Source organism: Mus pahari, chromosome 9 (genome assembly GCF_900095145.1).
Source record: "Mus pahari chromosome 9, PAHARI_EIJ_v1.1, whole genome shotgun sequence".
NCBI lineage: Eukaryota > Metazoa > Chordata > Mammalia > Rodentia > Muridae > Mus > Mus pahari.
In genome coordinates, this window is record NC_034598.1 from 45871718 (window position 1) to 45898479 (window position 26762).

Here is a 26762-nt window from a genome sequence, read left to right on the forward strand (position 1 = left end):
TTTTATCACCATTAGCACTGTGGGCTTGACAAGAGGGTGTCAATTGTGACCATCCCAACAGTCACTCACCGCCTCCTCCACAGTGGCAGCGCCCCCTGAGCGCAGGCGCAGTGTCTCCCTCCCGCTGCTCACTTTAGCTTCCACAGGACACTTGCTGCTCCTGCTCCTCTGGCCAATCATATCTGAGGGGACAAAGTGGTGACAGATGTGTCCTGTTTTGTGTGGACTGTTTTTCTTTTTTCTTTTTTTTTTTTTGTCAACAGGGTCTTCTTCTGTGACCCAGGCTGACCTTGAACTCAAGGCTGGCATGCCTTAATCTCCTGAGGGCTGTTGAAGGACTATGGGGCTGTGGGTGTGGTCAGGGGGTAGAATCCCACCTAACCACACACACACACACACACACCCCGCCCAGTGAGGGCTTGGGGCGTGGTCAGGGTGGAGCCCTGCCTAGAATCCCCCAGTGATGGGTTGTGGATGTGGTCAGGGTGTAGCTCCGCCTAGATCTTCTGTGAAGGAGCTGAGGGCGTGGTGAAGGGGGTGCAACCCCCTCTCTACCCCCTCCCCTCCCCCCTTAGAATCCTCCAGTGAAGGGCTTGGGGTGCGGTCAGGGTTGGAGTCCTGGCGGAGTATATTATTCTTTCCCTAAGAGACCCTGCTGAGTGATGCCTGGGGATATGTGTGGCTGTCCCCCCTTGAGGAGCTCCTGACAAAGAGTAAAGAATGCTACTCAGCGCTGGGCGGTGGTGGCGCACGCCTTTAATCCTAGCACTTGGGAGGCAGAGGCAGGAGGATTTCTGAGTTCGAGGCCAGCCTGGTCTACAAAGTGAGTTTCAGGGCAGCCAAGGCTACACAGAGAAACCCTGTCTCGAAAAAACAAAAACAAAAACAAAGAATGCTGCTCAGCACCCTGAAGAGCCCGGGACACAGAAAGCACCCCAAAACGGTGCGGTGAGAAACTTTTCTAGAAGCAACCCTCCTTTCTCGAAATCATTGCAAAGCAGGCCAGGATGAGAAGTTCAAGGTCATCTTTGGGTTCATATTGAGTTTGGGCAGCTTGGGCTATGAGAATATGAGTCAGAATACCATTTCCTGCTTCTCATTGCCCTGGGGCAAGCCTGGGGCAAGCCTGGGGCCCTTCAGTCCTTACCGAAGGCTCTCCGGGGCTGCACAAGACGCAGGGTGAAGGGCTGAGACTTGGGCAGCTCCCGCAGCATTTTAGCCACCTCGTAGTGCCGGCAGCCCACAATTGAGTGGTCATTGATGGCCTCAATGCTATCCCCCACGCACACAGCCTCAATCCGGTTGATAATGCTGCCTTCCTTGATTCTCTGTGGGAAATTACAATCAATCGTAACTCGTCTACCCGGGGCTACCCTCCCTGGGGTCCCCAGAGTCTTCTTAGGACTCGACAAGGCCATTAATCACCCAGTTCACCCCCACACACACACAGGCACCTTGATGAAGGCGTATCCGGCCCCGTTGTCTGTGATGGTCAGTCCTAGAGCGTCCTCTGTTTTGGTGACTTCCACTTCTTTGGTCTCTCCACGCACATGTGCAAAAATGAAGTCTTCCAGCCCAATCTGTCCCCCCAGCAACTTTTGCATGTCCACTTTGTGACTGTTGAGGGTGCAGAATAGGATCTGTTCAGATAAGAGAGGGATCCAGAATCAGCCACAGACAAAAGTCGATTCTGTGCACACCCTTCTGAAGTAGACCGCCTCTGCGGGCGCCCCCTGGAGGCCAGACGCACCTGCGGCCCGCATGAAACAGCAGCGGCCCCCAGCCTCTAGCAGCTCACAGGTACCAAGCGGGCTGGCAAAGCCGTGGGTACGCTTTAGGTCTGTCGTCCTAGCACTTAGGAGGCTGAGACAGAAGGATGACGGAGAGTCTCAGGCTTCCCAAAAATAAAAAATAAAAAAGCCAAGCATCCTGGATCAGGAGTGTAAGCCCAGAAGCTGGGAAGCCGAAGCAAGGGAAACGCTGGAAGCTAAAAGCCAGCTTGGGTTACAGAATGAATTTCAGGCCAGCCTGAGCTACAAAGCGAGATATTATCTTAATTAGACGAACAAGCAATGGAATGAAAACGGACAAGAGGGCTAGAGAGATGGCTCAGCGGTTAAGAGCACCGTCTGCTCTTCTGAAGGTCCTGAGTTCAAATCCCAGCAACCACATGGTGGCTCACAACCATCCATAATAAGATCTGACGCCCTCTTCTAAAGTGTCTGAAGACAGCTACAGTGTATTTACATATAATAAATAAATAAATCTTGAAAAGAAAAGAAAAGGGCCAAGAAGGCTGGTGTCAGGAGGGAGAGGGTGGGAGGGGCTTGCAGCCAGTCTGCCACATCCTGAGCCTGTTTGATTCCCAAGGGCTGCATGTGGAAGGAGAGTACTGACCCCTACAAACTGTTGCCCAACCTCCACTGTGTACTCTGGTGCCCCCGCATATAATAAATCAAGCCCACACTAAGCAGGTGGCCCACACCTTTAATTCCAGCACTCTAGAGGCTGAGGCAGGTAGATCTCTGTGAATTTGAAGCCAGACTGGTCTACAGAGTGAGTTCCAGACCAGCCGTGGGGTGCTACATGGTGAGACCACATGTCTCAGAAAAACAAAATTAAAAGAAAGAAAACAAACAACTAAAAAGGAATAATAGAAATAATTGAGTTGAAAACAATTAAAAGTGATTTTATTTTATATCAGGCTGACCCTCTAGTTTACTTCGTATCTGAGGATGACTAGCTTAACTTTCAATCCTCCTGCCTCTACCTTCCCAGAATCGGAATAACAGGCTTTACATTACTACACCTTCTTTTTCCTGTGTCGGGGATGGAACTTGACTTTCCAAATCCTAAGTAACTGCTCTGTCCACCCATCAGTCATTCATGGGCTCCTGACACCTGGGTCCGGTCCTCAGCGGTTATGGGAACCCCACCCCCAGGGTTTGATCCCGTCTTTTGCGTGGTGGAGTGCAGACAGGATCCTGGGTGGTGTCCGTGGTCCGCCCTCACCTCGGTAGGAGCGATGCCGAAGGCCTCGGCGATCTTGGCGTAGAGCTCGCGGACGTTGGTGAAGCCCTCGATCCTGCCGGTCGGGCTGCCGTGCGCCAGCTGCGTGCGGAACACTAGGCGCGGGCGCGCGCGGGCGGGGGGCTCGGTGGCCCCGGGTTCGCGGGGCGCAGCACTGTCCATGGTGCGCGGGGTCCGCCGCGTCCTGAGCCTCCCGCCCAAGGCCCGCGACAGCGGAGCCGGGCGTAAGCGGATCCGGGAACCCGAGCCGCCCGGGGGAAGGTGAAACCGCCCGCCAGAGCCAGCCGCGCCCTCCCCCGGGACTCGCGAACAACAGGGGGAGGCCCCGGGCTGTGGGTGCTTCGTCCAGTCTTGGCCTCCCGGGGAGCCCCGCCCGTCCTCCCCGTCTCCCTCCTCCACTCCGCACACAGCCCACCATCCACGAAAGCGGACTTCCTGCAGCCCCCAACCCTGTCTGTGAACTCCCGTGTCCTGTCCCTCTGTCTATCTGTCCTCGCGCGCCTCCCTCCTTACCCTACCTCAGGGTCCACCCTGCCTCAGGGCTCTTGCACAAGCTGGGCTCCCCTCTGGGGCTCAGTCCCCAGAGGTCCCAGTGAGTTCCTGCTCACCTGTTTATTTTAAAGACCACCTGCGGCCCCTACCTCCAAATCTCTTCCTTCGTAATTTTTGTTTTGTTTTTGAGAAAGAATCTCATGTAGCCCAGGTTGGCCTGGAACTCACTATGTACCCAAGGGTGACCCTAACCTCCTCCTGATCCTCTGATGTCAGACTCCCCAGTGATGGAATTAAAGTTGTGTGCCCTACCCCCCCGGAAAAATAATTGTCGATAGCCAGGCAGTGAGGGTGGACACCTTTAGTCCAGGGTAGAGGCAGGTGGATCTCTGAGTTCAAGGCTAGCCTGGTCTACAGAGTGAGTTCCAGGGCAGCTAGGGCTACACAGAGAACCCCTCTCTCAATTCAGCCCATCCTCCCCTCAAAAAGAATTTTTGTTAAGAAATGAAGACCAGGGCTGTAGAGATGGCTCAGCGGTTAAGAGCACCGACTGCTCTTCCAGAGGTCCTGAGTTCAATTCCCAGCAACCACTTGGTGGCTCACAACCATCTGTAATGAGATCTGACGCTCTCTTCTGATGTGTCTCTTTGAAGAGAGCAACAGTGTACTCACATATGTAAAATAAATAAATCTTAAAAGAAAGGAAGGAAGGAAGGAAGGAAGGAAACCCAAACCACTGTAAAATGCTACCTTTTCAGGGATCCCCAGGTATGTGGTGGGTGAAGTGGGGTGTGCAGGGGTCAATGAACACCTGAGGCTGTGTGTGCCTTCTAGATTCCCACAACAGAGTGTCACAACGTAGGTGACTTAAAAGAGAATCAACAACGGAAACTGGAGGGATGGTTCAGCGGTTAAGAGTACTGGCCAGTAACTCACTGCCATCTATAACTGGATCTGATGCCCTCTTCTGGCATGCAGGTGTATATACAGATAGAGCATTCAGAGAGAGAGAGAGAGAGAGAGAGAGAGAGAGAGAGAGAGAGAGAGATCTGGTGGTCATGTCCCCACCTAGTACTGGGGACGTGGAAGCAGGAGGATCAAGGTCATCCTTGACACACAGTGAATTCCAGGCTAGCCTTGGCTACATGAGACATTGTCACAAAACAAAACTCAGATGGACTTAATCCTTCCTCAGTTGATAAGTGGAGGTCAGGCATCAGTGCCTCCCTGCCCCAACGGGGCTGTGGGAGGCTGTCTTCGACTCTGGCAGTCCTTGACTGGCCTTGGCCCACAGGCCTGTTGTGCAGCTTCTGCTTCTGTTGTCACGAAGCCCGGTCCCAGGCCTGTGTTAACTTTCCTGTTCTCGAAAGGATACTCGCTACTGGCATAGCGCCCACTCTGCCCCAACATGACCTCACTCAAGTTAATCACTCTGTTGTCATCGTCCTGGTTCCCAATAAGGTCATGTCTGGGGGTTCTGGGAGGAGGGCAGGAGCACATTTAGGGGGATACAGTTCATTGGCACAGCATATGTGTGCTGGATTGGGAAATTTTACAAGATATTCTATCTCATTAATTAAACAGAGTCCCTTGGTGGGACTCTTCCAAGTTTCAGCCAGAGGTATCCTCCACAGTTACCTGCCACATCCAGCAGCTCCTGCCCTGGGGCCGGGGGAGGTCGCCATGGATGGTCAAACAGGAAGCAGATAGGCGCAGGCTGCCACACCAGAGTGACTCACCATAGCCTGGGGCACATGGAGTTTTACTCAGCCGTGAAGAGGACATGCCCCATAGTGTCACTGAGAGAAGCAGGCATAAAAAGCCACACAGGGGCTGGTGAGATGGCTCAATGGGTAAAAGCACCCGACTGCTCTTCCAAAGGTCCGGAGTTCAAATCCCAGCAACCACATGGTGGCTCATAACCATCCGTAACNAGATCTGACNCCCTCTTCTGGAGTGTCTGAAGACAGCTACAGTGTACTTACATTAAATAAATAAATAAATAAATAAATAAATAAATAAAAAGCCACACAGTGCGACCTCCGTGGTAGAAAATGTCCAAGGATGTGAAGTGAGTGGTGGGTGTAAGAGGGCGGGAGACCGGGCACAGAGAAGGCTCATGCAGTCAGGGTTTCCTCTGAGGAATGTTCTAGAACTAGATAGTGCTAATGGCAGGAGAACTCTGTGGTGTCGTTTTAAGTTTGTTTTGAGACAGGGTCTCTATGTGTAGCCCTGGCTGTCCTGGAATTCATTCTGTAGACCAGGGTGGCCTCAAATTCATGGAGATCCTCCTGCCTCTGCCTCCTGAGTGGGTGTGGCCACCAATCAGCTAAAGCAGTAACATTTCTGAAGTGGACTGAAGTACAGTCTGGGGACTCTCAGTTAGGTGAAATGTATGTCCAGCCTGCCCCTGAACCCACAGAGGACCCTCAAAACCAACGGGGTGATGGGGGACTCCAGCCCAACTCTGCCTCCGTTTCCCCACCTGATAACCCTGTAGTGAAGGTTCTGAGATCCTCTACCAGAGGTAGGAGGGCAGACCAAACCACCGCACCAGGAGAATCATAAACAGGCTGGGCCCACTCCCCCAAAGCCACAAATATTAACTTGAGTGAAAACCCATTTGTTTTTATTCAACACTTATTTAAAAGTCCGGATTGAGTGATGAAAGGCGCTGGGGAAGGGTTGTTGGACCGCCCCACCCCTATCCCTGGCTCTGCCAGGTTAGCCAGCTCCTGCGCAGTGGGTCCCCTGGCTGTATGGTGAGCGACCTGGGGGTCCTCCTGCTCAGCACCAGGGGTGGGGGTGGGATATCCGAGTCCCGCGGCGGCCGTGGCTCCTCTGTTCCTGACCCACTGTAGTGTGACCCTCCCTGTGAGGCAGGCAGGTCTCCTGGTCTCTGCAACCTGGGATGGGGTTCGAAGCTAAAGGGATGCGGTTGAGATTTTGAGGGGGGCCTGGAGACCCCAAGGTGCAGCTTCTTCCTGGGCGGGTGGGGAGGGGCATCTCCTGGTCCAAGAGGTCTGTCACAGGTGCTCGCTGTGGGACAGAGGGGTGATGAAGACCGCGAGCAGAGCCGCGCTCTCCCTTCACTCCACTCTCCCCTCCCACACCACGTACCTGGCTACCCGCGCCAGGATCTCCTTGACGCGCGCGATCAGTCTCTCGTGCTGCGCGGGGTCGCGCTCGATGGCTCCGTGAAGCCGCGCCATGTAAAAGTCCAGTGTCCCCAGCGTCGGTGTCTCCCCAGTGCCTGCGGGTCAGCGGGTTAGTGAGAGGAGGGCCCGAGGTTCGGAGCTGGGCGGGACCAGGCAGTTGGCCTTGCGAGGGGGCGGGTCCGAACACGCAGTTAAGGGGCGTTCCGTGGGTGAGGCCTGATCGCCCGCGGGGCGGAACCTGGTGCGGCATTGGGGCGGGGCCTAATAAAAAGTGTGGGCGGGACCGGAGGTGTGGGCGGGGCTGCGCACCGGGTACCGGCAGGGAGGCGAAGCTAGCGGTGAGCGCCTGCCTCACGGCCTGCAGTTGCTGCTGCAATGCCAGGGTGCGCCGCTCCTCCAGCGCCAACTCCTGCTCCAGACGCTCACGCGCGCTGCTCATGCTCTGCGTGTGGCGCTGCAGCACCGCGTTCTGCTCCTCGAAGGCCACGTTCATCTTCCTCAGGCGCCGCAGCTCTGCCTCGCGTGCTGCAGGACAGGAGTCAGAGCCCTGGGCTGCCTCCCCCCCAGACTGGTCCCGGAGTGCTATTGACCCATTTCATCTCTGGCCTCAACCCGACCCATCTCCCTCCATCCCTGGCCTTACCCCTGACCTCATCTCCCTTCAGCCCTGATCCTATCCGCCCTCAATCCTTGACCCCAGCCCTGACCCTTTTCTCCCTCCATTCCTAACTGCATGCCACCCCCACTGCCTCCAGCCTGGCCCCATCTTCCCTCCATTGCCTATCCATTCCTGACCCTATCCCTCCTCCATCACAGCCCCCTGGAACCGCAGTCCTGACTCCAGCCCTCACAGTCATTTCCACTCCTCCTGCAACCAGGACAGGAGCACCCGCTAAAATCTCACCTTTGTTTTGGTCCAAAAACTCTTCAGTGAAGATGGGAACATCAAAGGTGGAAAAGCCATCGCAGTCCACACCCTGGGACATGGCAATGAGTTCGGTGGGGACCCACATCTCTGGAGCTTGGGTCGCCTGGAGCCCCCAGCCTGCTTTTATTTCCTTTGTATTGTGTCTCCCATGTGCATGCATTATCCACAGAGGCCAGAGGAGGGTAGCAGATGCCCCAGAACTGGAGTTAGAGGTGCTCACAACCAACAGGGTGCAGGAGCACTGAGTGGCGCTGGCGTCCCCAGCTTCCTGCATGCCTGGTCAGCTCTCTATTCATGAGGCCCTCTCATGGCAGGGTGGGTGGGTGGTTGTGGTAGAGCCCTTGGTTCTGTGCATTCTGGGAAATGACTTCACCACTAAGCTATGCCCCACCACAGAGTTGCTGTGTCTCTACAGTGGTCTTGCTTTTATCTATGGAACACACTAACTTTGGGGTAGGTGTCTTCTCCCCAAGTACTTCTGGACTGGGAGGCCCTTACCTTGTGCCCATTCAGGAGGGTGTTCATGAGCCCAGAACCGGAGTCCTCTAGTGGGGAGGGAGGAAGGCAGGTCAGCCAGCACCCCCAGTCCAGAGGCCCCACCTGGACGGCCCCACGTAAACCTTTATGCTTATGAGGGGACTTTGGGCCCATTCACCTTTCCTTTTATTGTTGTTAGGTTTTTGTTTGTTTTTGAGACATGGTTTCTCTGGGTAGCCCTGGCTGTCCTGGAACTCACTCTGTAGACCAGGCTGGCTTCAAACTCAGAAATCCGCCTGCCTCTGCCTCCCGTGTGCTGGGATTAAAGGCCTGTGGCACCATGCCCGGCTCACTCACCTTTTTTAATTTTGTTTTCTTGAATCTTCTCCGTGCAGACCTTGTAGGCCTCCGACTGCTGATATGCCCACAGCTCCTTCAGGTATTGCTGTTTCTCCTTCTCTGCCTCATCCAGGTACCGCTAGGAGGGGGGCAGCACCCTCAATCTAGGGCCAGCCCAAAGGAAGGCAGGCACACAGGGGTGGCCAGGGCCAGGCCCCCAAATCCCCTCATACTGAAGTGTCCGCAACCCGCCCCTTGCCTCCCTCCCTCCCCCCTCCCTCCCTCCCTCTAACCCACAGAGAGTGCATTCCTTCTCCAGGACTATGGGACAGAAGTTCTCCACTTTGTTCTTTGAGCCTGGGTCTCTCACTGAACCAGAAGGTCACAGATGGGGTTTGCCTTGCTGGCCGGAAGACCCAGGGATCCTCCTGTCTCGGCCACCCCTTTCTCTGGTCTCTACCTGCTTCTCTGCCGGCTGCAGCTTGCTCCACTCGGCGCCCAACATCTTGGTGATCTCCGGGAATGGAAGGTCAGGGTGGCGGGTGCGAATCTGCTCCCGCCTCTCGTTCAGGAAGCGAACATAGCCAGTCACGGGGGCCTTGGGTCCATTTGGGAGAATCTTCTTTCTTTTCTTGCCTTTGGGCCAGCCTCGCTTCTTCACTGGCTGCAGGAGGGGACTGTGTCCTTGGGAGGGGCTCTGGGAAGTGGGGGTCTAGGGCATATGGGCGGGGCCTAGCCTAGTGAGGACAGCAGATCAAGGGTCAGAACTCTAGAGAACCTACCGGTGCTGCATCAAGACAGCCTCCTAGGGGTGGGGCTGAAGCCACTGACAGGCTAGGCTGGGGTGTGGCCTCTTGCTAGGCGGTGGGAGGATCTTACAGTGTGGACTTGTGAGGTTTGTGTTGCTGAGCCAGCGGCCAGGCTTTTCAGATGGGGACTCACCTCCTCCTCCTGGGGCCCCTTCTCTCCAGCTCGGGGACCCTCGCTGCGCTCCTGCTTGACAGCCACTACAAAGGTCCCGTGCTGGCCCGGAGTCTTGCCTCCCGCAGGTCTTGGGGACAATGGAAACCAGCGTCATCCATTAGTGCCGGAATCATTCCCCCAAAGCTACCCATCCCCTTCTTGTCATTGGAGATCACAGAAGTATGTGGGAGCACGCGGGAGCCCGGAAAAGGGGGTGGGGACCCAGAGTTTGAGGATCCAAGAGTCACAGTAGGCCACTGCGGGGTGGGGACAGGGGACAAGGTGAGGTGGTCCTGGAGCTGGGAGGAAGATGAGATAGCGAGGAAGGCCATAGGGTGTCTTGGCAATTCTATGGGGAGTACAGAAATCCCCGAAGAGTGATAGGACATGGTCAGAAGCCCCAGTAGTGGGGATAAGGTAGCTAAGGAACAGGACAGGACCAGGGGTTCGCAGAGGTACCTGAGGATGAGACAGGGTATGTCCAGAGGTCCCAGCGTGGACATGGTGTGTTTAGGGGTACCCGAAGGTGGATATAGGGAATGTTTAGGAGTTCCCAGGGATGCGGGACAGGACATGACCAGGAGTACCCCGGGTGGAGACGGGGCATGAACCCTGGTACTCGAGATGGACACAAGGCATTTCCAGGGGTACGGGACGATGGGGACAGGGCTTATTCAGGGTCGGGACAGGCTGGGGGAGGCGCACTCACGCGGTGGCTGCGCCTGGCTGCCGGGGACCGTGGGACATGGCCACTCCGGGCAGGATCTGGAACAGAAGTCGGCAAAGGTCAGGGGGTCCTGCCTGCCACCCCGATGGGAACCGCAGGGCGGTCCCCGGGGGGCCCGGACCAGGGAGGCGGATCCCGGGGCGGGGAGGTCCTCGGGCAGGAGGCCCCGCGATCCTTTGTTGCGAGATCGAGTCCCGGAGGCCGCGCCCCGCAGCCCCCGCCCGGCGCAGGCCCCGACTTCCCGGCTCTTTTCACCTCTGAAAAAACTTTCCCGGGACCTGGGACGCGGCGACGCTCCAACCAAGCGCCCGCGCCCGCTCCGCCCTCATGCTAATGAACCCAAGCCTAGCGCTCCAATTGGCTGAGGACCCCACGAGGGGTGGAGTCATGCAGATTGGTCTCGGCGCGCCGGGCGGTGGTTGGCTGAAGATCTGCGGAGCCGCGTGGGAGGTGCGTCGGGCAGGTTGCGGGCGGGTGCGTCAAGTTCGGCTGTGCTCGGATGCGCTCGGGACCAATCGGACGCGATTAGCGACGTGCTGTGGGGCGGAGCTCCTTAAAGGGCCAGTAGTCTCCATCCTGACCTGGGAGCTAGGGTGTGGGGATGGGAACCCGGGATGTTGTCGGCAGAAGAGGCGTTTTTAGTAGGCTTCTGGGGAAGGAGTTAAGTTCCAAAGAGGCACCCCCCTGCAGTAGGGCAAGGCGTAGTTTTTCTTACTACGTTGAAAAAAAAAAATGGGTCTAGTGAGATCGCACAGCACTTGAAGGTGCTCGCCACCTAGTGGACGACTTGCGTTCGGAACCCACCAAGTGGAAAGTAAGAATGGTTTTCCGGCAAGTTGTCCTCGGAACTCCAAGGTGTGCTGTGCCATGTGCAACACACACACAGACCAAAATCAGTAAATGAAACGTATGCTTTATAAACGGAGGAGCGGGGAAATGACCACCGGTCTCTGATTTTCCTTCCCGTGGAACCTCTCTGACCAAGGGGTACATTGACCATAGGAGGAGGAACAGGCTGGGAGGTTGACACCTAGATCTGAGAGAGAAGCTGGGCTAAGAGCATTTTCATAAAAAGAATCATTTTGAAGGTCAGTGCAGACTGACTCAGCAAGACAAGGGGTTTACAGAGAAACCCAACAACTTGAATTTGATCTGCATGATCCAAATGGAAGAGACAGCACCCCACACACCTAGGTTGCCAAATGTGATTTCACTCCAGTCTTCTGTAACATCCCACAGGAAAAGGGAGACTGAAGAGGACTGGAGAGTTGGTTCTGTGGTTGGAAGTGCCTGTTTCTCTCCAGAGAACCTGGGTTCGATTCCCAGCACCCATTTGTCTGCTTAAAAAGTATCTGTAAGGGGGCGGTGGTGGCGCACGCCTTTAATCCCAGCACTCGGGAGGCAGAGGCAGGCGGATTTCTGAGTTCGAGGCCAGCCTGGTCTACAGAGTGAGTTCCAGGACAACCAGGGCTACACAGAGAAACCCTGTCTCAAAAAAACAAAAACAAACAAAAAGATTGAAGATATTGCTCAGTGGTTAAATAAAACCTACTGCTCTTCCAGTTGATTCCTGTTAGCCACACTAAAGGCTGGGGGCGTGGTCAGAGTGGAGTCCCGCCCATAATTCCCTTGTGAGGGACTGGGGGCAGGGTTAGGGTGTTCCTATCGTGCACTGAGGTCTTGGGCTCAGTCCTCCCATACTGTTTGTAAACTGAAACCCTGTGAAGGGGTAAGGGTGGCCAGATGACGCATAATCATGATAGCATGTGTTTATGGGACCACACACGTGCTTACTCATGAAGCATGTGCTTATAACTATCTTAATGGCAGGTGCAAGTGACGCCCCCAAACTCAACAGGCTGGGGGATTCTGAGCTGCTCCTCTCAAGCAGGTGACAGTGCAGATAGACCTTCTTAGATAAGGTTAGGCTTGATCAAACTTGGGCTTCCTGTTACAACAGAGATAGAAGTGCATTTGGGTAGAACAGTAACAGGCGGCTGTGAGGACCCAGGCACAGGTCAAAGGTTTCTGCAGGTGGTCCAGGAAGGGAGCAGCCTGGCACTTACCCTGCACAGAGTCTCAGCCTTCATCACTGGCTCTGAGCTTGGTGTGGTGTCACCTGCCTTTAATGCCACCATTCGGGAGGCAGAAGCAGGGGATCTCTGTAAGTTCCAGTCCCCCCTGTGCTACATAGTGAGAGCCTCTCAGAGACAATTAAAAATAAATAAACAAACAAACAAATAAATAAATGAAAAGAAGCTGGGAGGTGGTGGCACACATCATTAGTCCCAGCCCTCGAGAGGCAGAGGTAGGTAGATCTCCATGAGTTTAAGGCCAGCCTTTTCCAGGACAGCTAGGGGTACACAGAGAAACTGTCTTGAAAAACCAAATTAATTAATTAATTAACAATTAAAAAGGTAGAACAGACCCAGCTCTGAGTTTATGGGATTGTTTGTTTGTTTGTTTGGTTGGTTTTTCAAGACAGGGTTTTTCTGTATAGCCCTGGCTGTAGACCAGGTTGGCCTCAAACTCAGAAATCTGCCTGCCTCTGCCTCCCTAGTGCCAGAATTAAAGGCGTGTGCCACCACTGCCCGGCGTTTATGGTGTTTTTAACTAGTCCTGGGAAGCACTAGGAACTGTGGGAAGAGTTGCTGGTGAAGGGGTGTCATTCAGACAGGTGTCTGCGCAGGTCAGGTTGCTGGGAAGGAAGGAATGTGCAGCCCCATGGCCCTGGGGCTCAGAGAACATGTGTCAGCATGTCTGCTCTACAGTTTTTATTTTTTGGTGGTGGAATTGGAACCTGGTGCCTGAGTCTGGGCAGGCTTTCTAACTCTGACCACACCCCAGCCCTCTCTTTGGGGGGATACTAGGCAGGTCTCCACCTCTGACCAGGGACCCAGCCCCTCACTGAGGGATTTTAGGACCCCTGAGCTATGTCCAGACCTTTTTTATTTTTTTTTTAAATTTTGTTTTCTGTGTTTTGATTTGTCCTGTTATATGGTCCAGGGTTTCTCTGTGTAGCCCTGGTTGTCCTGTAGCTCTGTAGACCAGGCTGGCCTTGCCCTCACAGAGACCCTTCTGCCTCCCTAGAGTGTAGGGATTAGGGTGTACTCCACTAGGCCCTGCCCTAGACCTTTTTTTTTTTTTTTTTTTGAGACAAGATTTCTCTGTGTAGCCCTGGCTGTCCTGGAACTCACTCTGTAGACCAGGCTGGCCTCGAACTCAGAAATACGCCTGCCTCTGCCTCCCAAGTGCTGGGATTAAAGGTGTGCGCCACCATGCCTGGCTATCTTCTTCTTTTTTTTTTTTTTTAAGGTTTATTTATTATTGTATGTAAGTACACTATAGCTGTCTTCAGACACACCAGAAGAGGGTGTCAAATCTCATTACAGATGGTGATGAGCCACCATGTGAATGCTGGGAATTGAACTCAGGAACTCATGACCTTAGGAAGAGCAGTCAGTGCTCTTACCTGCTGAGCCATCTCTCCAGCCTCCCCCAACCCCAGATCTTTTTTATATTTTGATTCAGGGTCTTACTAAGCTGCCCAGGCTGGGGTTGAGCTTGCAACTCTCTGCCTCTGCTTCCGGTTAAACTTTAGTGTGTTGTGTGGGAGCAGAGCTCAGTGGCTGAATGTCTGCCTTGCAAGCCCCAGGCCCTGTATCACCTAATCCCCAACCCCAAATGGCTTCTTAAAACCAGGAGTGATGCCACACACCTAACTTTAATCCTAGCACTTGGGAGGCAGAGGCAGGTGGGTGAGTCTCCCTGAGTCTGAGGCCAGCCTGGTCCACAGAGTGAGTTCCCGGACAGCCAGGGCTACCAAGAGACCCTGTCTCGAAAAACCAGAAAAAAAAAAAAAAAAAAAAAAAAAAAACAAAACTAAATTAAGTTAAAATGTGGGCTGGAGAGATGGCTCAGCGGTTAAGAGCACTGACTGCTCTTCCAGAGGTCCTGAGTTCAATTCCCAGCAGCCATCCGTAATGAGATCTGACTCCCTGTTCTGGGGTGTCTGAAGACAGCTACACTGTACTTACATATAATAAATAAATATTCTTAAAAAAAAAGAAGTCTGTGTAATACCTTATGTTATTGCTGCACCAAGCTCCCATCACCCTCAGTCCCACGAGGCTCTTTTTTATTGAACAGTGAGTAAAACTAAGGCCTCTTTCCCCTCCAGCCATCCTGAAATCTCAGAAAACTAAGCAGAACCTTGCCCCCACCAGTGGATCTGAACCCCACCGAATCAAAGCGGGCCCCACCTCTGAGGCTGGACTTTAACCACCAGGAAATCCGATGCCCCATGGATGGATGGAAGCGTGGGCTTGGCGTCCTGGGCTGCTGGGTCGCTGGAGGGACATCAAAAGCTGTCAGGATCTGTCTGGACTCCCACCCTGAGGGTCTGGGTGCTGATTCCTTCCTGCCATTCTTCCTCTTAACTTGTCTTTTCTGACCTTTGCCTTTCCAGGGGCAAACATCCCTTCCATTCATGAGGTTAGGCAGAACCACCTCCTCTCTGCTGGGCTTTTTAATGTGGCACTGTCTCCATCTCCCCCCCCCCCCCCGCCAGAGATCTAACTAACGTCCTGGCTGCCCCGCTTTCATCCTGCCTGAAGGCTCTCAAGCCCCCCTCGGTTCCTCAGTGCCCTCACTGTGACATTCAGTTTTCAACCTGGCCTGAGACCACAAATTCCTGGTGACTTCTTCAGCCAGGGAGGCACAGGGAGGAGGTGGGATAGCCTTAGGAAGTAGAAACTTGAGCTGAATCCAAAAGGGCCGGATATGTAGAGACACCCATTGCTGCTGAGTCAGCTCCAGGAGGCTGCTGGAAGCTATGCACACGGTCCCAGGCCTGCCACCTCAGCTCTAGGGAGACAGGGGAGGGGGGAGGGAGGAAGAGTTCAAGGTCTCTGTTGATTATGTAGAAAATGACCAGCCAGCCTGGGCTATGTGGAAATCCTGTTTAAAAAATAAAATATACTCACTCTGTGGCCATAGTTCAGAAGGTAGAGAGTGGTACAACTTGTCTTGGATTCTGTCCCCAGCACCTTGAACGAACTAGAGGTGGTGGCTAAGGCATTCATCCCAGCACTCTGGAGGTCAGAGGTCGAGGAAACAGGGTCTGGCATTCCTGGGCTACAGCAGGAGTTTGAGGTCAACCTGGGTTATAAGAGACCTTGTCAGCAGATGGAGGCCCCTGGGTGGGTGAGGACAGACAGGACAGGAACAGAAGTTAAAACCCAGGCAGGAGCCGGGCGTGGTGGGGCACACCTTTAATCCCAGCACTTGGGAGGCAGAGGCAGGCGGATTTCTGAGTTCGAGGCCAGCCTGGTCTACAGAGTGAGTTCCAGGACAGCCAGGGCTTCACAGAGTGACCCTGTCTCGAAAAACCAACCAACCAACCAAGCAAACAAAAAACCAGGCAGGGCCAACCAGTAGTTACACAGTCACTCAGAGTTGTCAATCCCAGACCTGCGTCTGCACCGCTTCTTGCCCTCCTGCAAGAGACTTGGCCCAGAGCCTCAGTTACCACAGGAGTGAAATTTGGGTCAAGCTCTGAGATTGCAACTTGCCTGAGGAAGAGTGAAAAGAAATCACTGCAATCTCTCCTTCTATCTCTTAGTCCCCTTAGGCCAGGGGCCACGAGGTGCCTGACATCTGACGTCTAGCCCAGGCCAGCCCTTCTCCCCAGAGCAGCCAGGGACACCCCTCTTGTGGTGCAGCCCAGGACTGGATTAGAACCAGAGCCTTCGGCCTCCACCTCCTAGAAAGTCTGAGCATATTTATTTATTTAATCTGAGACAGGGTCTCAGTACGTAGCCCTGGCTGCCGGTCCTGAAACTTACTAAGTAGAGTAGATTGCTCTCAAACTTAGAGATCCTCCTGCCTCTGCCTCTAGAATGCTGAAACTGAAGAAAGGACCACCACACCTGGCTCACACACATTGCTGGGAGCACAGACTGCTCATGGGCAAAGGAAAGACCAGTCTATTTGGGACTTAGGGGTTCAGAACCAGCCTGCATGTCTCCGAATGCCCCGGAGGAAGATGTACAGTGATACAGACAGGCAACCCCACCATCAAGAGGCTATGGCACAGGCCTGCCATTCAGTACTCAGGTGTAGGTAGCCGAATCAGGAGTTCAAGGCTAGCCTCATTTACAGAGCTGAGCTTGAGGTCAGCTGGGGGAAGGAAAAAGAATAAAATGTCAGGAGGATGGGGTAGGAGGACACTTGTCCCACTGAGGTCCCATGATCTGGGCCTGGAATTGTGTGGGGGTGTGCGGCACCTGTGTCTCTGAGTCACCAGGCCAACAGAGGCCTGGCTTCCCCTTTCTTTGAGTGTGTTCCACAAAACCACCCAGTAAGTAGGAGTGAAACCCAGGCGTCTGCCACGTGGGGCGCCTGGCACCAACAGCCCTCATTAAAGACTAGCCTGTATTTTGATGTTCTGCCCAACTAGTCTCTGTAATTAATAATTAATTAGCACTAATATGTCCCCTAAGTGCCTCACTATGTATGTCTGGAAGTTTATGGGATCACCCCGGTGTGTTCTCATTCTGGGCCCTTTTGCAGGGAGTGCGTGGGAGTGAGCACCAGCCTCAGGCTGCAGGCTAGCTGGGGCCCAAGGCAGAGTGTGGATGAGTGGCAGACATCTGGTCACCCTTCACTAAGCCAGGCCTGAAATCCCATCAACCCTCGAGGCTAAGGTTGGAGAACTGAGAGTTCAAGGCCAGCCGAGGTTGCAGAGGTACTTCAGGGCTAGCCTGGGTAGACTGGGACCCTGTCTGAAAACAAAAACTAAAGGCCTGATTTGCGGATGCAACCCCACACCCATGGAGTTCCAGAGGGAGGCAGAAGGATCAGAAGTTTAAGGTTATCCTCAGCTGCGTTCTGAGCTTGAGGGTGGCCTGGGCTACATGAGACCCTGTCTCAAAAGAAAAAGCTTTCAGCTTGTGAAAGGATAAATTCGGTGACTCCCAGCACTGTGGAGGGGGAGGCAGAACCATGGGGAGTTCAAAGTTGTCTTTTGCTAAGCAGAAATGTCAAAGCCTGCGCTACAAGATATCCTTTGTTTCAAGAAGAAACAAAGCTTTTGTCTTTAATCAAACAAATTAAAACACGAAGAAAGTAAAATATAAACGAACTGCGATGTAGGCGGCGTTAGGGCCGCGGGAGTGCGGTAGACTGAGGCCACGCCTCCTCTTGCTGATTGGGCGCCGGGTCGAGACGCGCGGCTCCGGTTGGCGAGCGTGGCCGTTGCTCCGAGGCTCCGCCCCGTCGAGGCGGCTCCGGGAGCGGCGGCCGCGTAGCCGCGCGGGTAGTGCGGGGTGGCAGTGCGGGGCGGTGGGGTCTGCGGCTGCGATGTCGCCTCCGTCGGGCGACGTGGGCCCGGGGCCGCCGCGGACGCTGTCCCTCGCCGCACGGCTGAGCTTCGCGGTCGGCCACTTCCTCAACGACCTGTGCGCCGGCATGTGGTTCACCTACCTGCTACTGTTCCTGCACTCCGTGCGTGGGTACAGCTCGCGGGGCGCGGGGCTGCTGCTGCTGCTCGGCCAGGCGGCCGACGGGCTCTGCACGCCGCTCGTGGGCTACGAGGCCGACCGCGCCTCCTGCGCGCGCTGTGGGCCCCGCAAGGCCTGGCACCTAGCGGGTGAGCCTTTCCCCGCCCCGACTGTCGCCCTGTCGCCCTGTGTCCGTCTTCCCCTCCGACTGTCTCCCTGTGTCATTCTTCCCCTCTGAATCGTCCTGTGTCCGTCTTCCCCTGTGGCTGTCATCCTGTGTCATCCCTCCCCTCTGAATGCCTCCCTGTGTCCGTCCTCTCCTGTGGCTGTCGCCCTGTGGAAGTCCTCCCCTCTATCATCCTGTGTCCCTCTTACCCTCTGCTCCCGTGTCCCATCTTCCCGTTTCTGTCACTCTGTCTGTCCTCTCTTTCCCGCTATATCCTAACCTCTCCGCTGACTGCCATCCTGGGTCCGGTCCTGTTCCCTCTAGCTTTTCAGGATTCTGTATCCTGGCTTTAGTCTTACAGCTCTGATCCCCGAGTCCCCTTCCCTGACTATGATCCTGAGCTCCTCCTGCTGTCCACCCACTTCATTCTGTGCGCCTGTGGCTCCTGTCTGGGGTGGCCCAGCATGGAGTCCCCAGCAGCTCTCATTTGGTGTAGACAGTGGAGAGGTTGGCCCTGGGGTTGTAGCCACTCCCTGGGGGAATTCCTGGAAGGCTCCGGCCCTTTGCCTGGAGTAGGGGTTGCAGAACCAGCCCCGCCCCTAGATGATGGCATTTTTTTTTTTTTTTTTTCCAAGACAGCAGTGGCCCAGTGGCAACTGCCTGTCGAGGGGCTGGAATTTCTAGTTACTTGGAATCCAGGAAGAATCCGGGACACCTAGTGTGGGCTTCAAGGCACAGCCTGCACACCTGTCACCATATTCAAAAGCTGAAGCAGGGGGATGACCGCCACTTCGTTGAGTCTCCAAAAATGGAAAGAATTACTCAGACGGGCTTATGTTTGCCAGGAGGTACCAGGCCAGCCTGACTTTGCACAGGCCTGGGTCCCTTCACAGTGGGACAGATGCAGACGGGAGATGTTCCCAGGCTGGCCTCGAGTCAGATCCCCTGCCTCCCTGGTGCTGGGATTAACATCTTGCACTATTTTGAGTCCCATAAGGAAATCCAGAACCAGACGAGAACTCTCAGGTTAACTGAGGTCCTGAGAGGCCAGGCCAAGCATCTGGAGATGGCCAGCCTGACCCTGACAAGGCCAAAGGTTAACTAGGCTTAGAAACAGTGGGTGTGGTCATGAGATCGAATCTACAGTGCCTGGGCCCCCTGAAGATCTGCCCTGTGAGGGTTGTTTTCATTTCTCAATCCAAGGCATATTATGTGGTGAAGTCACCTCTGGGCAGGAAAGGGAAGTTGGAAGACCAGGGCTAGGCAGGGGCTCAGAGACCTTTCTGCAGTGTTCTCTGTCTCATGGGGCCTCAAGTTAATCCACTTAAAACTGGTGTGAGCGGGGCTGGGGGAAAAAAAAAAACTGGAGTGAAAGGGTTGGAGCCTTGGCCACCATCCCAGTACAACACCAGTTCTGCACTCAGGAGACTGAGGCAGGAGGATCAGGAGTTCAAGGGCAAGCCTGGGCTATGTGGTGCCATCGCCTTCCCTCCAGAGAGTGATAATGTCCCCCTTCAGCTGCAGAGAGACCACTGTGATAAAGCCACCTGGGATTCAGTGTCCCCAGTCCTGGCCTGGTTGCTTAGGATATAGGAAGAACTTGGGGGTAACTGCACCCACCCTTGGAGCCTGCAGTCTGGTGGGCAAGTCCAGTTCAGAGGAGGGGTTCGAGGAGCCCAGGGACTGCTGACACCTTAGGGTGAGAGGATGCATCTGCAGTAGTCGTGCAAAGACCCCGGGGCTGGAGGTCACAAAGGCAGGACAGCCTGTGCCAGGCAGGGGTGAACAGGACGGGTGCTCAGGGTGTGATAGGATGCTAGTGGAGCTTGCATTGATTATATCTATTTTCTTTTCTGAGTCCATGGAGGAGGATGGGGCACCCAGTATGTCTTGGATGGTGGCAGGATCTGCTGTGCCCAGGCGCAGGAGCAGCCTTAACTCCGAGCCACCTAGGCTCCAACTCCGCCCTGCCCAGCTGGGGAAGGAGTGCATAGAACTGGTAGTAGATGTGATGGTGGTGACCCCGAGTTCAGGGTCATCGAGGGATCCTCGTTCTTGTCCTTTCTGCCTGTCCTAGCAACAGTTCCTCACGGTGTCCATCTGCGCAGAGAGTGGAGGCTGGCCTCTGTGGTGTTTGCCTGCCCCTGTTGCCCCTCATGGCTCCGTGTTGCCCTTATGCCCTCACAGGCACTGTCTGTGTCCTGCTCTCCTTCCCATTTATCTTCAGCCCATGCCTGGGCTGCGGGGAAGCCACGCCTGAATGGGCTGCCTTGCTGTACTACGGGCCCTTCATCGTCGTCTTCCAGTTTGGCTGGGCTGCCACACAGATTGCCCACCTGAGCCTCATCCCAGAGCTGGTGACCAGTGACCACGAGAAGGTGGAGCTCACGGCCCTCAGGTACAACAGGGTTGGGCACAGGGACCTAGCTAGGTGTCCCCTGGGAACTGTGTATCTGTCATCTACAGCTGTGTAAGGAGTGAGTGCCAGGTGACCCACAGAATGGACGGAACAGGTGCTCTCTGGTCTCCACCCTTTCTTTTCTTGTTTTTTGTTTGTTTGTTTGTTTGTTTGTTTTCGAGGCAGGGTTTTTCTGTGTAGTCCTGGCTGTCCTGGAACTCACTCTGTAGACCAGGCTGGCCTCAAACTCAAATATCCGCCTGCCTCTGCCTCCCAAGTGCTGGGATTAAAGGCGTGCGCCACCACGCCCAGCTCACCCTTTCTTTCTGTTTTGTTTTTTTGGGTTATTTTCCTGTTGGTTTTTGTTTTTGTTGTTTTTTGGGTTTTTGTTTTGTTTTGTTCTGGGGACAGGGTTTTTCTGTGTAGCCCTAGCTGTCCTGGAACTCATTCTGTAGACCAGGTTGGCCTGTCTCTGCCTCCTGAGTGTTGGGAATAAAGGCGTGTACCACTATCAACCAGCTCATTTTTTAGAATTAGTATTTTTAAAAAAATATTTGGAATAATTTGCCCAGGCTGGCCTCTGGCCTCAGCCTCCAGGGCATCCAGGGCCACAGGTGAGCAGCACTGTACCTGGCCTAGGATGTGGCTGTAGGATTGGAGGCATTTCAGCTCACGCTTTTGTGATGCTGGCAGAGTGGGCTGTGACCCTGGGTGTACCCTAAAGCCAGCTTCCTATGACCTGATTATGGGGGGGGGGGGCAGGGACAGGCTCCCTTCAAAGGATCTCCAGCTGACCAAGTTGTCATGTGACCCCTCTGTTCTGTAGTGGGTGTGTAGCCTATCTCTCAGGGTAGGACACTGGCAGGGTGGGCCTAGGGTGTGGTTACTACAGCTACTAGCTTGAAACTGTAGGGAATGGTGTTCTGGTGCTGACAGACAGGATTTACTGAGCACGTGCTGTGTTCCAGACGCAGTCTGTGGACTCTCCAAGTGCTAAGGCCCGGCCCTCACCCCTAGGTACGCGTTCACTGTAGTCGCTAACATCACCGTGTACGGCGCAGCTTGGCTGCTACTGCACCTGCAGGGCTCTGTGCATGGCAGGCAGGACATCAGTGTGGGGGACCATCTGGGAGTCCAGGACACGCCTGTGTTCCGGGTAAGTCTGGGCTGCACTCGAGCCCCCGAGCCCCCAAGCCTCCGAGCCTGGGAGAGCCGTTGCTGACCCCTGCTCTCCTCCCCAGAACCTGGCACTGCTGGTGGTGGGTGTGGGAGCCATCTTCTCTCTGCTCTTCCACTTGGGTACCAAGGAGGGTCACAGGCCCCAGCACTGGGGGAATGAACCCAATGAGCACACCCCGCTGGTGGCCCCTGTGGCCCAGCCACTGCTGCTGTGGAAACACTGGCTTCGGGAGCCAGCTTTCTATCAGGTGCGTTATGGGGCTGAGGGGACTGGAGAAACCAGAACCACCTAGGACAGACGTTACCAGTGGGTCTCAGTCACACCCAGAACAGACATGGCTAATCAGCCTTCTGCTTGACATGCAGAGCAGACATTAATCTCCACTGGGTTATTCCATGCTCAGGGTGGACATCACTTCACTCCCAGGACAGACATCACTAATCACTCCTCTCAGGACAGACATTACTGACTTCCCACCTTCACCCAAGGCAGACATCGCCAACAGCCTTCCATTTCCCATGCAGGCATAAATCCTCATCTCCACTTCCCAACTGAGACAGACATTACCAATCAACTTTCCATTCCTCATCCAGGGCAGACATTACCAATCACAGATCGCTGTCCCTCCCCTCCCCGTGTCCCGGCCAGAGTCAATACTATGGAAGCCCTCAGCTTGTTTCTAAATCCCTGACTGGTGGGAGGGAGTGCACTGGATTTCCCACTAATCCCTGACTTGTCCCCCTGCTGATCTGCCCATAGGTAGGCATGCTGTACATGACCACAAGGCTCATTGTGAACCTGTCTCAGACCTACATTGCCATGTACCTGACCTATTCTCTCAGCTTGCCCAAGGTGAGTTGTGGGTGGGTATGGAGGTGGTGGGAGATGGGTCCCCTGCTGAGATACCCCTCTGGACCACCATTGCCTCTCCCTCCACAGAAGTTCATCGCTACCATCCCCCTGGTGATGTACTTGAGTGGCTTCTTCTCTTCTTTCCTCATGAAACCAGTCAACCGGCACATAGGGAGGAATGTGAGTGACAGGTGCTGCTGGGGAGGTGGGCAGGGGTGGGAGCCCCCCTCCCCGGTGGGACCCCGCCCCAGGCATACTGCAACCTGAAGCCCAGAGTCCGGGCTTCTTTGACCCTCTGGTCTCGGGGCTCTGTTCCTTCCAGCTACCTCGTGGGCTGGAGTATTCGGACTGCCTACCTACCCCTGGTGCAGAATGGGAAATCGATTAGTAATGTCTGACCTAGCTGTGGAACAAAAGATTAGTAATGTCTGCTCTGGGCAAAGACCAGTAATGCCTGTCTTGGGTGTGGAATAGGGCAAGTTTACTAGGCTGAGGACCAGAGAGGGCGAGTCTCAGGCACAGGGTGCCCAGCAGCGTGGGCCTGACTCAGGCTTTGCCTCCTTCCTCCCTAGATGACCTACTTCACTGGGCTGCTGGTGATCCTGGCCTTCGCAGCTTGGGTGGCCCTGGCAGATAATCTGGGTGTGGCCGTGTACGGGGCTGCAGTGCTGCTGGGTGCAGGTTGTGCCACCATCCTTGTCACCTCCCTAGCCATGACAGCTGACCTCATTGGCCCACACACGGTAGGGCTGGTGAGAAGAGCCTGGGGCGTGGTCTGGACCTCGGGTCTGGGCACTAACCCCCTGTGTGTCCCCCCCCCCCAGCACAGTGGAGCCTTCGTGTATGGTGCTATGAGCTTTTCAGATAAGGTGGCCAACGGGCTGGCAGTCATGGCTGTGCAGAGCCTGCATCCCTGTCCGTGAGTTTGTGTCCCTCAGATTTGGAGAGCACACATTCCTTACTTTGGGGTTCGTTTATTCAACAAGCACTGAGTTTCTTTTGAGCTGGGTGCTGAGGGCACACAGAGCCACTCAGAACCTTGCAGTATTGGTTCCTGAACTACCCAGCCACCCGTGCTGGCCCAGGACAGAGGAGTCTATGCAGGAGCCAGGAGACCAGGGGCAGGGCTGTGGGCTGCAGGGGACTGTGAGCAAGCACATGCATATGTACATATGTGGGGGTGTGTGTCTAGGGTCCCCTGGAACTTGAGATGGGAGCCACAGAGGCTGTTTCAGGGGACACTGCAGCAATCCCCAGGGACCAGCAGCTGGACCTTTCCCTCCCATGTCCCTCAGACCCCCCTCTGTTCCCTAGCTCTGAGCTGTGCTGCGGGGCCTGCGTCGGCTTCTACCACTGGGTGATGACAGCAGTGACAGGCGGCGTGGGTGTGGCCGCAGCGCTGGCTCTCTGCAGCCTCCTCATCTGGCCCATCCGCATTCGCAACCGTGGGTCTCCATTACTAGGACTTGGGTGGGGTGGGGGTGGGGTGCAACCCAGGACCGCCCTTCCCAACACCACTCCACTCCTTATTTCAGGGGACCTGCGAGACCGGCCCTGACCTCTGGCTCCCCAGGGCGACGTGATGAAGGACCAGGCAGACACCCTGACCCCTGATCCCCAACCTGCTCAGGGTCAGAGGGCACAGGGTGCGGGTGGGTGTACCGGCCAAGCTTGCTGAGCCCTAGGGGCCGGTTGGTGCCTCGCCCCATTTTTGACAGGGATGCACCCGCCCACCGGGAGGCTGTAGGGGACACATGCCCGGGCTGCGTGTGGGAGAGAACGCCTGGCTCACGGACACACGGACACACGAGTCGGTAGCACGTCTTTATCAGAGCGCCGGTGTGAAAGCCGGGGGCGGCTGGCCGGTGGCTGGGCAGGGCCGCTCCAGGCCCCGCTGTCTGAAGTCCTGCGCGGTGAAGCGCGGCCGCTGTGGCGGCGACAGGAGCGGCACATAGTCAGACCGCCAGGGCAGCTTTGCCCCGAACTGGTTTCTGGTGACCACTGCGGACAGGACCGATCAAACTCTGCAGTTGCGGGGCCGAAGGCGGGGGTGGGGGGGCTCCCAAATCCTTATGCTGGCCCACCAGGCCACGCCCATCCTGCGCTCCTGTACCTCTGCCCACTGCTGGCCTGGCCCTCTATTTTTCCATTTTTTTGGGGGGGGGGACACTAGCTAGCCCAGGCTACCTCCGGGACTAAGAGATGCCCCTGTCTCTACCTCCCGAGAGTGGAGTGACCCACGTGCAGTACTACCCCCGGCCCACCTCCTGTCCCCATCCCCTCAGCTCACCGAAATCCTTGCCACGGATTTGCCTGTCCCTCCACTGCACGCACCCCCAGCGCACACCGGAGTTGAGATACTGCGCGGGTATCGCGGGGTCCCAGAAGGCCATCTCCCGCAAGTGCTGTGTGTAGGCTGCCGGGAGGCACGAAAGGGAGGGTGTCAGCGTGAGACCCACGGGTGTGCACAGCTGAGAGCGGGACACTCACCGGGTGGCAGGCCACGCTGGCGGCTCTGGAAGCAGCCGTGCCAACGCGTGTGGGCCTCGCGGTACGGAGCGTCAAGCGCGCGGGGCAGCTTGTACCAGGCATCGCACGGTTCCGAGTTGGTCAGGCCGGTGTACCACACCTGGCCGGCCGCATCCCGTCCCATGGGCGTGAACTTCCAGCGCACAGCTTGCTTGATGGCCGGCGCCCAACGGGGCCCCTCCAGGGACAGGTAGTCATTGCTGAGGGAGGGTGGGGACTGAGCCAGGATGTCCTGCTGGTCCCAGCCACAGTTTCCTTGTCTCAAGGGAGTATCTGACCCCTTTGCCAAGGTGCTACGAGGTGAATTATCACCTTCTACCCGTCTCCTCTGGGCACTTCCCCACCTGCAGTCTATTTCATGTAGCCGAGAATGACCCTGTTTGAGGCAGTTGTCAGTGTTGACCTGGCAGCAATCCTCCTGCCTCAGCCTTGAGCCACTTATGGCTGTTGGAGGAAGGAAGAACCAAGGGTATGCCTAGCCTGTAACTCCCCACAGATGGTGCTCCTAAGCAAAGCATGCACGGGAGGCCATGCAGGCTGCACGAGTGGTGCTTGCAAGGGCCCCAGGGCTGAGGCGGCCCGTCATCAGTACCACTGAAGGCCAAAGTGTGAGCAGGCCTATGAAATGGGACTTTTCTGCTGGGTGTGGGTGGCTACACTCAGCATGCCAGGGCAGGAGGATCCGAGTGTTTATGAATAGCTCGGGATACAGTCTAAAAAGGAAGGGCATTCTGGCACTTGGCTGCCACTGCAGCATACGTAGACAGGAGAGTCGATAGACCCCTCTGCTTGGGAGTGGGTGTGTGCAAATGCCTAACTCTCAACCCCGTGCACACTTCCATCCCAGCCACCTGGGCTGCAGGTTAGGAGTAGGGGGTCTGGGTGAAGAAAGGGACCAAGGGCAGGAACCCACCGGTAGAGATGGTCTGGGAAGTAGAGTTCAAGGGTGCCTGAGGGAACAGAGGGGCGAGTAGCCTCCCTCCTCACGTTTTCCATGTCTGGCCCCGCCTTCCCAGAGGCTCTAGTCACCAAGGCCCTGGGGCTATTGTTGACAGGGACAAAGGTATCCCAGCAACAGGGAAGTGGGCAGCCACAGTCCATGACCTCAGCTTACTTCCTGGTGTGGGGCTGGGACCCAGAGCCTTCCCTCCTTCCTCTGCCCCACAGCGGGAGGTCATGCCCTCTAGAGCCTGGGTCTCCACGCCCATCTCTGTCCTCAAGACACATCCAAGTAAGGGCACAGTGCACAGCAAAGGAAACCAGTGATAAAGGCCACAAAGTATGGGCTCCAAGACAGGGCCCGTGATCTTAGCGACCCACAGAAGGAAGTGGGTACCTAAGGTCTTCGGTTAGCAAGAATGCTCTGGGATCACGGGTGGCATCACTGAAGATGCAGAGCCTAGGGTCTGCTCATTCTGTGTATCGTGACAATAAAGCTCAATCAACCCTGTACAGGCAGTGCTCCACTTGGGTTCCCGTTTCCTCGGCAGACATAACTTCCCTCTGGTCACCAACATGCTACACTTGTTCTGCTCTAGCCAGGGTCCAGCTTACCCTTGTGGGGTGGGAGCCTGAGCCACAGCCCCTTGCCACCTGCAGTCGTGGCTTTGGTTCCTGACCCTTATACCAGCCCTCCCCACTCATAGCCCTGACGGCACCACTGGCTGCTCTGTCCAGGGCAGGTGCCCCCTGAACCACACACCAGGAATGTCAGTAATCCTAAGGCAGGCTACACCTAACCCTGCATGTGGAACACACCCAGCAGGATTTCCACCAGCATGAGGTCACAAGGGCCTGTGGCACCAGTGCACTTTGTTTTTTTTTTTCCAAGACAAGGTTTCTCTGTATAGCTCTGGGTGTCCTGGAACTCACTCTGTAGACCAGGCTGGCCTTGAACTCAAATCCACCTGCCTCTGGTGGGATTAAAGGGGTGCGCCACCACGGCACGGCATATACCCAGCACACATCTTAAGGTCCCAAATAGGCACTTTGCTTTTGGGTACAGATGTCAACAGCAGCAG

The 26762-nt window shown here is 55.5% G+C and overlaps 4 protein-coding genes across 5 annotated transcripts in view; 1 reads left to right on the forward strand and 3 right to left on the reverse strand.

Annotated features, from left to right (window-relative positions):
• Gipc3 (GIPC PDZ domain containing family member 3) overlaps nt 1-3266 on the reverse strand; it is a 5276-nt gene extending 2010 nt beyond the window's left edge. The window contains exons 1-4 of the mRNA XM_021204649.2: nt 3013-3266; nt 1455-1640; nt 1148-1328; nt 70-182 (exon numbers count right to left, since the gene is read on the reverse strand). Of these exons, the coding sequence (XP_021060308.1) occupies nt 70-182; nt 1148-1328; nt 1455-1640; nt 3013-3192 (660 nt within the window). The 5' untranslated portion in view covers nt 3193-3266. The remainder of the gene's footprint in view (nt 1-69; nt 183-1147; nt 1329-1454; nt 1641-3012) is intronic.
• A 2863-nt stretch (nt 3267-6129) lies between these two features.
• Nucleotides 6130-10429, reverse strand: Hmg20b (high mobility group 20B). Of its 2 annotated transcripts, none has more exons than XM_021204647.2 (10): nt 10370-10429; nt 10097-10152; nt 9367-9475; nt 8885-9088; nt 8443-8563; nt 8107-8153; nt 7585-7657; nt 6990-7205; nt 6643-6775; nt 6130-6561 (listed from the first exon to the last, which is right to left on the reverse strand). In XM_021204647.2, exons 2-10 carry the CDS (start codon nt 10132-10134, stop codon nt 6549-6551), a joined length of 954 nt encoding a protein of 317 aa, XP_021060306.1. In that variant the 5' UTR covers nt 10135-10152; nt 10370-10429; the 3' UTR covers nt 6130-6548. The 2 variants fall into 2 exon arrangements, with proteins under 2 accessions (XP_021060306.1, XP_021060307.1); XM_021204648.2 differs by having other exon boundaries at nt 10236-10399.
• A 7007-nt stretch (nt 10430-17436) lies between these two features.
• Mfsd12 (major facilitator superfamily domain containing 12) lies at nt 17437-25904 on the forward strand. Its single transcript, XM_021205054.2, has 10 exons — nt 17437-17765; nt 19970-20180; nt 21198-21336; nt 21422-21607; nt 22120-22212; nt 22300-22392; nt 22785-22955; nt 23037-23131; nt 23527-23657; nt 23748-25904. Exons 1-10 carry the CDS (start codon nt 17477-17479, stop codon nt 23768-23770), a joined length of 1431 nt encoding a protein of 476 aa, XP_021060713.1. The 5' UTR covers nt 17437-17476; the 3' UTR covers nt 23771-25904.
• On the reverse strand, nt 23967-26613 carry C9H19orf71 (chromosome 9 C19orf71 homolog). The gene is made up of 4 exons (XM_021205055.2): nt 25655-26613; nt 24703-24941; nt 24503-24628; nt 23967-24213 (listed from the first exon to the last, which is right to left on the reverse strand). The coding sequence occupies exons 1-4, from the start codon at nt 25840-25842 to the stop codon at nt 24041-24043; spliced, it is 726 nt and encodes a 241-aa protein (XP_021060714.1). The 5' UTR covers nt 25843-26613; the 3' UTR covers nt 23967-24040.
• Nucleotides 26614-26762: the final 149 nt, after the last annotated feature.

Excerpts from the sequence above, each read along its gene's own strand:
- Hmg20b (XM_021204647.2), bottom strand. The coding sequence starts at position 10,134 with ATGTCCCACGGTCCCCGGCAGCCAGGCGCAGCCACCGC. Across the intron at positions 8,564-8,884 it reads TGCAGCCGGCAGAGAAGCAG|CGGTACCTGGATGAGGCAGA; the intron begins GTAGAGACCAGA and ends CCCCCCTCCTAG. Across the intron at positions 7,206-7,584 it reads GTTTTTGGACCAAAACAAAG|CACGCGAGGCAGAGCTGCGG; the intron begins GTGAGATTTTAG and ends CCTGTCCTGCAG.
- Mfsd12 (XM_021205054.2), top strand. The coding sequence starts at position 17,477 with ATGTCGCCTCCGTCGGGCGACGTGGGCCCGGGGCCGCCGCGGACGCTG. Across the intron at positions 23,132-23,526 it reads CAGAGCCTGCATCCCTGTCC|CTCTGAGCTGTGCTGCGGGG; the intron begins GTGAGTTTGTGT and ends TCTGTTCCCTAG. Across the intron at positions 23,658-23,747 it reads GCCCATCCGCATTCGCAACC|GGGACCTGCGAGACCGGCCC; the intron begins GTGGGTCTCCAT and ends TCCTTATTTCAG.
- C9H19orf71 (XM_021205055.2), bottom strand. The coding sequence starts at position 25,842 with ATGGACTGTGGCTGCCCACTTCCCTGTTGCTGGGATACCTTTGTCCCT. Across the intron at positions 24,629-24,702 it reads CCAGCGTGGCCTGCCACCCG|CCTACACACAGCACTTGCGG; the intron begins GTGAGTGTCCCG and ends GCCTCCCGGCAG. Across the intron at positions 24,214-24,502 it reads AATCCGTGGCAAGGATTTCG|TGGTCACCAGAAACCAGTTC; the intron begins GTGAGCTGAGGG and ends TCCTGTCCGCAG.